At 24.4% G+C, this 12,173-nt stretch overlaps 2 protein-coding genes across 2 annotated transcripts; one reads left to right on the top strand and one right to left on the bottom strand.

Annotated features, from left to right (window-relative positions):
- Window positions 1-703: 703 nt before the first annotated feature.
- On the bottom strand, window positions 704-1,100 carry LOC112600245 (THAP domain-containing protein 1-like). The gene is made up of 2 exons (XM_025347431.1): window positions 1,030-1,100; window positions 704-833 (listed from the first exon to the last, which is right to left on the bottom strand). Exons 1-2 carry the CDS (start codon window positions 1,098-1,100, stop codon window positions 704-706), a joined length of 201 nt encoding a protein of 66 aa, XP_025203216.1.
- Window positions 1,101-1,335: 235 nt separating this feature from the next.
- Window positions 1,336-11,336, top strand: LOC112600268 (angiogenic factor with G patch and FHA domains 1-like; the record flags this gene model as incomplete). The annotated part of the gene is made up of 12 exons (XM_025347453.1): window positions 1,336-1,368; window positions 1,537-1,709; window positions 1,802-1,921; window positions 3,382-3,603; window positions 4,542-4,937; window positions 4,997-5,086; window positions 5,149-5,368; window positions 5,461-5,618; window positions 5,728-5,989; window positions 8,166-8,361; window positions 8,626-8,725; window positions 11,190-11,336. Coding segments are annotated over exons 2-12 (2,067 nt in total), but the record flags the coding sequence as incomplete, so codon positions are not given.
- Window positions 11,337-12,173: the final 837 nt, after the last annotated feature.

The following is a 12,173-nucleotide window of genomic DNA, read 5'->3' as shown; positions in this document are numbered from 1 at the left end:
AAATAGACCAGAATAAAAACAAAAGTATTGAAACTATTTATTACAACTGTTTATTGAATACTACCTACACAAATACTATGTAAAATACGATAAAATAATTTTCAATGTTTAAAGAAAATCTCAATAAACACAATAACCGTTGAAGTTTTTTTGAAATCAAACAAATAATTTAGGCTAATTTATATATTTTCATGATATTCTGATAAATATTGAATGATTTATTCATAGACATAAGCTCTTTAGAGTATCTACATCTTATTGGTCTTTTACCTTTGTTTATGAGTTCGTTGCAAAAAATTTCTTTTGATGTACCTTCAAATTGATCAATTAATAATTGTTCACATTGTTCTTCGATCAAACCTTTAGAACGCATATTTTCTAATAAACTTTTCAAGTTTTTTATTTTTTTATCCCTTCGCCTTACTTCTTGTTGCAACAATTTTATTTATTATTTTTAATTCAATTTTTCTTGGTGTCAGAGGTTCATGTTCTTGTTTCCTTTTTGTTTTTGGAGAAAATAAAGGCCTTTTTGCTGTTACTTTAGATGGAGTATTCAATAATAAATTATTAGCACCAACTATCTCTCTAATAAGTGAATGCTGTTCAATCCTTGCTTCATTTTGAGATATATTTTTAGATGGTAATGAATTAGAGAAAACAGATAGAATAGCAGTATCATTTAAAAACAAATGGTAACTACCTCCTAGATTGATTTTGAATCAGATGCTATAAGATATGCGCTGCAAATTGCACTATTTTTTGTTGGAATAAATCCTTTACGCACAGCAGCATTTATCCATAATTGGTTTCTCTCGGCATTTTTTAAAATAAAACTAAAATGTATATGCATATTTCATACAATAATAAATAATTAGATTAATATAGTTAAATTAGAAAATTCTTTATCAAATTACAATTATTAAATACTACCTATATAGTGTACACTGTACCTACTTTGTACATTGTACATGTTAAACACTCTACTGGCTACTATATAGTTAAAAAAAATATTTTGTAGATACTACTTACGAAAAAAAATGAATATTGCTTTCACGTTGCCTTCGATTTGTACAGCCGTGAGCGGAACAAGAAACTTGCATCTTAATATTAACTATAATATTATAGTTATTATAATATATTTCGATTTTCACTTTTAAATTTATTAATAAACGATTTAAAATTTAAACGAAACTGAAAATAAATTCGTTATTACTTATTTGTTTTGGATTATTATCAATATTAGTTATCTTATCTATTGAGTTATTTTGTAAACATTGCCCTGTTGACATATGGCCCCTGACTTCAATTTTGTTACTTGATCGTGTAAAGATTGTAAATTCAAGTGAAAACTGTAAATTTTTTTATCAAGTACGGTAAACACTAGACACACGTTTTTTTTTTAAACGGCATTTTGCAAAACCATTTTATTATTCATTCACATCAAACTCATCCGAATATTGCCGTTGCTAATTGATCGGCTTAATATGTGAATTGTAAGAGTGCATCATCATCCTGATCCACATATCGACATACTAGGTACCGCCCAAATTGCGATGGACGATGTAGAAGTTCCGTTTAAGGATCTTCTTGAACATAAATATCCAGAAGTTTATGAGTATTTAAAAAATGCCGTGCGAATGTTAGAACGGCAACAAAATTTGCTAGCTACCTTAAAAAACATAAAGAACAACAGTTCTATCGACTTTAAGGTAATATTGAATTAATGTTGTATATCATACACTATATAAAACTAAATAGAAATATTTAATATACTTATATAATTCTTAATTTTTTCAAACAGAAATCAAACATTAAAACTGAAAGCATTGACCAAAATATCGAAATAGTTAAAACCACAAAAAAAGATAAGTTAGAAGTTAAAAATCAATCTAATGAAAATGCTGATGGTATTGTAGATAATGTGAGTACAATTATTTAATATTTAAGAAAATGAATGTTATAAATATAGAACTATTATGTACATAAATAAAATAAAATATTGGTTTGAACAATTGTACATGTTAAGGATAAAATAGAAAATCTATAAATATTAATGTGTTGTAAAATGTAAGAATATTTTAGTAATTTCTAATAGCACTTTATACATTATGTATAAATGTTTATTTTTAGAGAAGTATAAAAGTGTTTGTATTGTAACATACAATTTGTCTTGGTAGAATTTTAATCTGGTGAATCATTTATACTCACTCATTGTTGGATGATTTTGTTTTACACTACCACTAAATTTATGATACTTATCAGTTATCGCGACTATCTAGCGAGACATATTGAATGGTGGTTATTATATAATTTATGGAACAAATACACTTTACCACCCCATGTAAATTTTTCGATTTTTCTTTTGGAACTAATTTAAGAACAATGGTGCAATCAGAATTCGTCGATTGAAGTTATGGTCTTTGGAAGTTATTAACTTAGCGTTTTTTATGTGTTCGTGCATCACTCTAGTCTGCAGTGCCTATTACGAATATTGATGTTTTATTTCACTATAAAATATAAGTACAGTAGAATTTCGATTATCCGGACTAATTAATGTCAAGGGTGATCCGGACAAGCAAATATTCGGATGATTAACGTCTAATATATCAAAAGTTATATAATTATATGTATTTATTGTATTTATTATTAATATATATGTAATATAATTTAAAATTCGTAACCATAAATAAATAATTTTATTATATATTTAACTGAAACAAAATAAGCCTTAATTATGATATGTGACATATTTTAAACAATTATGAGACACGTATATAAATAACGGCATGTGATGTTTTTTTTCTCGTCTGGTTTATTGGACGTCCGGATGATTGGTGTTCGGATAATCAGAGTTCTACTGTAATAGAGTAATATAAGTATTTATTATAGTAGCTAATGTATTTTTACTTATTGAAAAAGCTTAATTTATTTTATTGAAACATACAAATAATACCTACATACTAATTAGTAATTTATTATTGTGTAAAATTAATCACTTAATGCAACAAGTCTTAAATAATGATGTTAAAAACTGAATACATAATTTTTGTAGAAGCATTTATTGGATAAAAGGAATATAAGAGTATTTTCTTGAAAAAATTTAATTGCATAAAAATATCTTATTTTAACATTTATTTTGGAACTAAAATTTGTTTTTATTCCATATTATATACCTATCTATATTATTTAAAAATGTAAACCCATAATAATTATTTTTGATTCTTTTAATTTCTCTTCAAATTATACTTATATGAAAAGATACTTTTAATTTTTATTCTTATAAGTAGATGAATTAAGGTAGTTAATATATTTAAAAAAAAAATTATTACCTTAGATTAAATGTTATTATAGAAAACTAGATTAATTATTTTATTATTATAGATTGAAAATTTAGAAAATGTTAAAAAATCTAAAAATGGAGAAGTTGATGACCCAGTAAAAACAGAAAGTGAAAATAAAGAAGAAGGTGAATGTAGCGAAGATGAAGAAAAATCTAAAGATCCCAAACAAGTCAATCAGTATAGTTTGGGAGAAAGCCGTTTTATACTAGAAGAAACAACTGGAATGTATTATGATCAAGTGACTGGCTATTATTATAATTTAGTAAGTTTAATTTATTTTACTAAGTACCAATGTTTTATGTTTATTAAAAATACTATTAATAACTATAAAATATTGATGATTTAGATCATATAGTTATTAATCATAGAGCTATTTTCTATTTGCATAAAGCACAAAATATTAGTAACATTTCTCTAACCTAGACAAACACATTGCGCTTAATAATGATAGTTATCCCCTATAAACTTATAAGATCATTGGGATTAAACTTGATCTAACAGTGAAATAATAATTTACAGTTAATTAAATTTTTTTTTTTTAATCAAGTCAGTTTAGTTAAAATTTTTAAATTAGACACAATAAAAATAACTCAATTTAGTTAAAAATCAGTTTATTTTATTTATTTTAACTGAAAACTTAGAATCAATGTCGAAGCAAAATAAGCAAATTTGATGGAAGTTTAAATATTAATATATAGTAATGATAATACATATAAGATACATTTAATTAAAAATTACAGAATGGAAGAAAGGTCATTTAATGATAGAACCTTATTAACAGAAGTTATTAAATTTTAAGAGAATATGACAACATCTCTTTAAATAACAAACTGAATTGTCTTGTAATGTTTTTGTTGAGATATTTGTTGTAATTTTTTATGAATATCAATCTAAAATTGTATTTTGGATCTCTATTAAAGATAATACCTAATTACTGACTTCAATAAAATCTAACAGATAATTATTTGCATGTGCTTTTAATTTTATTACTTATATAAAAGTGCAAAAGAGTTTTGAGTAAAGTGATCTATTAATGATTATGAGATGAATTGCTTCATTCATGTACACATTGAATATCTAATTGAGATACTTTGTTCTATGTACTTGAAATAAATCAAGAACTTGTATAATAATAGATTTAAAAAAAAAAAAACATACGAATACAATATTTGATCCTTACACAAATATTTTTAATTATAGAATAATGGATTATTTTATGATGGAAATCAAGGGTGTTATTATTACTTTGATGTAATTGCACAGAAATATAGATTATATTCCCAAGTTCATTCACCTTCTAATGCGCTCAATATACAGAAAAAAAAACATAGTCAAGACATACCTGGAAGTATTAGTGAAGCCAGTGATTCAGAGAATTCTGACGATAGTAGTAATTTAGTTATTAAAGAAGACACAGGAGAAGATACTGAAGCAAATGAAAAAGAAATTAAAGATACCATTATAAAAACTATTGAAAAGAAACCTAATGAATGTCAAGAAGTAAAAGAAGAATTAAATATTGAAAACAAAACTACTAAAGATGAAAAAGAAGAAGTTAAACCTGAAGATTGTCCTTGTCCGCCTTCTACTTGTGAAGTAATTATTTATTTATGTCAGAAATTATTTTAAAGTTATGTTTTTTTATTATATTTTAGATTTTAGACAAGCGTTATTTGAATTTATTGCAATATACAAAGTTATTGCCAGCGCCTAAGAATATAGTTCACAAATTAACACTTGATGGGGTAAACCATACTAGTAAGCCATTTGAAAAATTGGCACAACAACTAACTTACATAATTTGCAGAGTAAAGCAAAACAATATGCACAAATAAGAAATTGGTATACAATCAAGCATCAACTAACTGCAATTGAATCAGAAATTATTCAGTATGATAATCTAATTTGGGATCGATTAGAACAATACCTATGTCAAAATAAGAGAGATGACAAAAATTCAAATTGGAAATCATACAAAGAAGTTAAAGCTCACCTTTCCGATACACAAACTAAATTGATTAAATCAAGTAAATGCTTTAGTTCTAAATTTAACTATTTTTGTGATGGAAAATATTTTTAGCCTATATTAATTTAAAATGTTTTTTTTGTATGATTATAGAAATTGTTGGATGGCCTCCATGTATACGTATCATAATAACAGAATCCAAAGCATGTTATTCATTGGTTGGTAAGCTATTTTTAATTACATGTCCTGGTGGAACAATAGGCCGTTCGACAAATAGAGATGTAATAATACCTGATGATAATGTTAGCAAGGTTAATAGTCATAATATTGTTTTCACTAAATATATAATAGTAATAATATTGGGATTAAAAATTTAATTTTATAATAATTAATATGTTGAGATTTTTTTTTCTTTTTTAGTTACATGCTGAAATATCATTTATTGGTAATGTTAACAAAGTTGGTAGAGGTCATTATATTATTAAAGACAAAGGTAGTACAAATGGCACATTTTTGGATGGTAAAAAACTTACAAAGCATTCATCTTCGAGTGAACCTTGTCATTTAGTTCATGGCAGTGAACTTACTGTAGGTGACACAAAGTTATTGTGTCATATTCATGATGGCATGGAAACTTGTAATTTGTGTGAACCTGGTATACAAGCGCCTCCACTAAAAGAAAGTATGTATACATTTTATTTAGTTTTATATTATTAATAAATGGTAATAGATAATAATAATTTAAATATTTTTATAAAACAAATAATTTTAGTATTTTTTAAAATGTGAAAATAATTATTATAACTATGTGAAAAGGTATTTTTTTTTATTATATGAACCAGAATTATTTTTCCTGATATCTATTTAAACTGGGATATTTTAGCAACGTAAAACCAACTGACTTGTCTATTTTGAGAATTATAATTACATTTAATTAATATCCTATAAATAAAAATGTATTTTATTGTCATTTTAATTCTGTCAAATTAATGTAGGTAATTAAACTGCTAATATTAAATGCATTTATTATAATGATTAGAGGTTGCTATGATTTATAAAGCTCACATAAATATTTATTTATATACCTACTAAAAAGTCAATTATGCAATTGTGAAGTATATTATGTATATCATTATAGTTTATTTATTTAATATTTTTGTTTTATGTCAGGAATTATAAAATTAAATATATAAGCAATATGAAAGTAAAAGTTAACAATTTAAATATTTTATTGAAATTACTTCTTAAAAGAATAACCCCTATTATCAGATAAAAAAATATCATTCCAATTAATCAATTTGGATTTCGATCATATCACTAGACAATTCATCAAATGCATAGAATTACTGACAAAATATCAGCATTATTCAAAAAAAGAGCATTGTTCAGGTGTATTTCTAGATATCGTGTAAGCATTTGATTGTGTTTGGCACAACCGTCTATTGTTCAAATTAAAATAATTTCTACCTGCTCCATATTTCTTAATTCAAAAATCTTATCTCTAAGATCAACATTTCACTGTCAAACATAATAATTTTTACTTTCCTCATCACAAAATCAATGTGGGAGTACTCCAAGGAAGTAATTAATCACCTATACTAGTGTTTCTCAACTGCTGTTCCACGGTACGCTTGTGAGCCCCAAACTGGCTGTAGGTGAGCTGCGACCATGGTATATACTTATAGTGTTATTAGGTATTAATTTTTAATTATATAATATATTAATAATAAAAAATAATAGTTAAAATAAAAATGCCTTTTTTTGTTTGCTTTTTATTATTTTATTACTATATATTTTCTTCAAACTGTATAGTTATAAGAAATGCACCATAGCATAAAAAGGTTGAGAGCCATTGACTTATACTATATAACAGCAGTTCTCAATCTTTTTAGTACCACGACCCAAATTTCCCCTGAAAAATCTTTAGCGACCCACCAAAAATTGACCAACAACCCACCAATGGGTCGTGACCCACAGTTTGAGAAACGCTGCAGTATATAATATTTAAACATCAGATATTCCCAAAACAAACCACACAACTCTAGCAACATATGCAGATGATACCGCTATACTAGTATAAAACAAAGACTAAAAAATAAAAAATCAAGTTAAATGATAATAAATTGGTTCAAATAAATTTTTCTCTAGGTAAAAAAGAATGTCCACAACTACCACTCAACAATGTATAAATTCCTATCAAAAATGTAACTAAATACCTAGGAGTTCACCTAGATAGAAGACTTATCTGGGCCCAACTCATCAAACTTAAAAGAAAACAATTTAACACACGTCTAAATCTCCTTCATCCATTTTTATCTCAATGAGTTTAAAAATAAAATATTAATTTACAAGACAATTATTACCCCTATTTGGTCAAGTGATATCCAAATCTGGGGTCAAGCCAAACCATCTAATATAAGACCTATACAAGCCTTCCAAACAATATATCTTAGACAAATAACTAGAGCCCCATGGTATACGACCAATGATGTACTATATAAGGATCTATAAATCTCAACAGTTAATGAATTAGCATCTCAACACTAAAAAAAGTTCCACTCAAAATTCTATTCAAACCAAAACCCTCTTATTTCTCATATGTCTTTTATAACCATCCCCAGTAACCCTCCAAAGAGATTAAAAATACAATGGCCAAGAAATGCTCTTGTATAATAGAAAAAAAAACATCTTCACATGAACCCACCAAATTAAACAGGAGGTACTGTTGATGGACGGTTCTCCCCCCTCTAGCTAACCAAGTTGTCTTTAATATTAATATATTATTCAATTTACTTATTGTACTTTCTGTATAGATTGCAAATATGCTTTTATGAATAATAAAAAAAAAAAATTTTAAGGTGTTAAAAATGTTGTACCTCAAAAACGTAAATTTGATGATGAATTAAAAAGTTTAAAAGAAAAATATGGATTGCTTGGCTGTGAACCACCAGATGCTGTATTGCCAAAGGGATATAAAGACAGAGCTGATAAAAGAAGAAAAACTGTTGGATCTCAAAATGCAAATGAGAAAACTGAAGTTGCTTGTGTTACACAGTAAGTTTTCATAAATTTTTTAGCTAATTAAAATTTACTCTGGTTATTTTGTTTTAAATATTTCTAAAGGTTTAAATGGTTTTTATGTTACGATTCAATAAGTGAAATTATAATTTTTTTTATAAATAACTTAATATGAAAATAAACAAATATTTTTAAGCATTTATAATATATTTCACAGTTAATTTATTTTAATTTTAAATCTTAATAAAATTTTATAATCTTTAGTTAACAATTAAATAAAAATTATTTGATTTATTTTAGGCCAATTCCTACAAAAAACAAAGGTTTCAAATTATTAGAAAATATGGGTTGGACACCTGGAAAGTCTTTGGGATCTAGTAATTCTGGAATTAAAGAACCTGTAAGTATTGTAATATTATATATTTTATTTAAGTATAAATATTAATGACTACGATGATATTTTATTCATTATAAATTATTTCTATGAATCATAAATAATTCTAATATTTTAATAATTATAGTTTATTAACATTAATGTTTATTTATTGTCAATTTCATAAATGTATACAATAATAGTTTGTTTTTTTTACCATCTATACCTTTACTTTAGTTAATGATGATTTTCCAAAACTATATATTTATTAAAACAGAACTTAATCTATCCAAAGATTAACTGTTTAGTTTTAAAAAAATTCTTAGATATTAAATGAGTCAAGTAGCAAGGGTGTAGCGTACATGTAAACATTGCTTATACTTTGAAAAAAGGGGGGAAATAAAAAGGTAATAATGTTACTATAATTATAATTCAAATTAAATCATTGACTATTTTTTTTTTAACTTTTAATAAAATTATAAAAATAAAAATCATTTTGTTTGTTGGTCGTTGTATCTGATAATGAAAAATCTGTTTTAATCTATTAATGCTTAGTATTTGTGCATCGTTTTGTTATGTAACATATATTGGAATTGCTTATTCTAGCTCATGAACACAATTTTACTTTCAATGTCTTAGAAGGGAACATGAATTTATACACTATTTGTAAACACTTTTAATTTTGTATACACCACAGTATCACGCACAACTCAATTAATACATTTAAGTTTAATTATCATTTGATAACCGCTATTGTAGGATTCAAGTACCTAGTTCAATTTAATTGCAAACATTTAAATTCAAATTACACATGTTTATAATACTAAATACAACAATAATGCAAGTTATTTAACCACTATTATTAGAATCAAAAATAAAATTGATTTTTAATTTTTTTGGAATATCTTATTGGCTTGTTTTTGTAATACATTCAAAACTATTATTTTAATAAATAACGTGTTAAATAACACTTTAGTGCATTACTTTATAGAAATTACTTTCAAAAAGTAATTGTGTTACAATTTTGTTACTTTAAATAAAATAAATGAAATTACTATTACGTTATTGAAAAAGTAATTGCGTTACGTTACTACCCAATACTGAATTTAACGGGCAATACACTTTTTTGTAATTGTAATGTTAATTACAATTACATACATACATATATTTTTTGCTTCTAAATTTAATTTAAAAAAAAATTATATAGTTTATTATTGTTTATTAAAAAAATGATCTATTTTTATTTGCTTACGATCCTGACAATACGTTTCATCACAAAGTTTTCTATTTTTTTTAAGACAACCAATATTTTTTTGAAATTTTCTACTTAGGATAATATTTTTTGAATTTCTTATAGGTGTTGCAAACCACTTAATAAATCTCATAATCCGACAGAATACAGTAAAACTGTTATAATAGATAATGATAAAATAGGTATAGCAATAAAATAAAAAAATAAGAACAAGGAAACGAGTACAATTTCTATTTTTATTTGCACAAAACTACTAAATATTATCGTAATCTGTTAAACAAAAGAGTGGTTTATCTGATGAAATAGAGAAAATCCGAGCGTCTTAACAGGTGGTTTCTATATTGACTTGTATAGGAAATGTCTAGGGACCAACGGAAAATAACGTCTCATGGGGTAAAGCGTCTTAAGTGAGTTTTACTGTAGTTGTATAATACATTGTATTCTATTATCAATACATATTAAAGACCATAGCAATAAAAATTCTAAAACCAAACACTGATAACATTGTTTAAAATATGCTGAATCTGTCTTGAATGTGGTTTATGATCTAGAATTATAAAATTGTTTCTCACACAAAATATTCATTTTCAGTACATTTTTAATTAGTTATGTATTGATTAAATTTGTTCATTACTTAAGCAAACATTTATTCATAAAACCTTTAATCCATTCCTAGTTTCTCAGTTTCTCAGTAAACTTTTTAGCGTAATAACTATTATACATTTATAAATGTACATATTTTAATGTCTTAATGATCTGTTTATTTATTTGAATGATTCAAATCTATACCACGAGTGCTAAGATCACATAAAACAGTATGAAATTCTTAAAGCATTATTTATCTTAATATATATCTAATGTTCTAATCATAAAATAAGTTTTAAAATTAAAAACATAAAATATATTAAATTCATACAAACAATTATTTACTATTTGAATAATAACTTTAGTGTACTTATTTATTTCAATATTACCTAATTTAAATTATTATATTATGTTATAAACTATTTCTAAATAGAAAATATAAAAATAGAAATTTTTTGTATTAATTTTATGATCTATGTTAATAATTTTATTTAATTTTTATTAAAGAGTATACATTTTTATTATTTATGTATTTTGTATAGTAAGCTTTAGAAATTAGTATTAGTAGTTTGTACTAATGGTAATATAAATATTGCAATTTTTATGTATTTTATCACAACATAAATATATTTATTTTATTTCATATATTTTTAGATTTCAATGGATATCAGAGATGAAAAGATGGGACTCGGATTTTCAACTCATTTTAGTCAACCTAAAGTACCCAAACCAAATATTTTGATCAAACAATCGAAAATACGTTTTAATTTTGGTAATAAAACTAATATACCAATAAAAACGAATCGTATACATTTTACTGAAGGTAATGTTCTAAAAATTTGTAAATATTGATATTTATGTATACTACGATTTTATTTATATAGGTATAATATATAATGTATATAATTTTAAAGGCTGTTTTTCGTATTTTCTGTACTTTTTAAATTAAAAATAATTGTTATATTTTCTGCGATTATTCTTATTTTAAAATTTATTTACAGATGAAACATCAGGAGAAGAAAAATAATAATTATATTTTATGAATCAGATGGTTAATGAATATAATTATAGAAAGAAGTATTTTTTTCAATAATAAAGTTTATATTTTATGCTGTATGGAGTTAAAATTGGCTTTATGATGTACTATTTAATGTTTATATTTAATGCTCTAAGTTCCAATCATATTATTGAAATAAGAAAAATGTACAGATATCTTTTCTATTGAAAGATAAATGTAAGCAATAAAATAATAAAATTCTTAGATAAAAAATAAACACTAATAGTTATGCTGTATTTTCTATTAAGTCAGTGGTTCTTAACCTTTTTCGAATGACGGAACACTTAACATTTTATAAGATTTTCGCGGAACACAACCATAAAATAAAATAGTAGTACATACATTTTTAATTTTTTAATATATTAAACAATGAATGTATAGCATAAAATTGTTTGCATGCCATACATGCAAGTGTTATTCACTAAAAAATAATAAAATTATAAAAAGAGTTTAAAAAAATTTAAAAATTAAAAATTGAATACTTTCTATGAGGTATTTATGCCTGATAATTTTTACAAATATTATATAGTATACTGACACATTATATAATTCAAAAGTTCACGATAACGTTTTTATATACA

Source organism: Melanaphis sacchari, unplaced genomic scaffold (genome assembly GCF_002803265.2).
Source record: "Melanaphis sacchari strain LSU unplaced genomic scaffold, SCAv2.0 Contig62_pilon_pilon, whole genome shotgun sequence".
Taxonomy (NCBI): domain Eukaryota; kingdom Metazoa; phylum Arthropoda; class Insecta; order Hemiptera; family Aphididae; genus Melanaphis; species Melanaphis sacchari.
The sequence above is the reverse complement of the archived record's forward strand: the minus strand, read 5'-3'. Positions and strand labels throughout refer to the sequence as shown.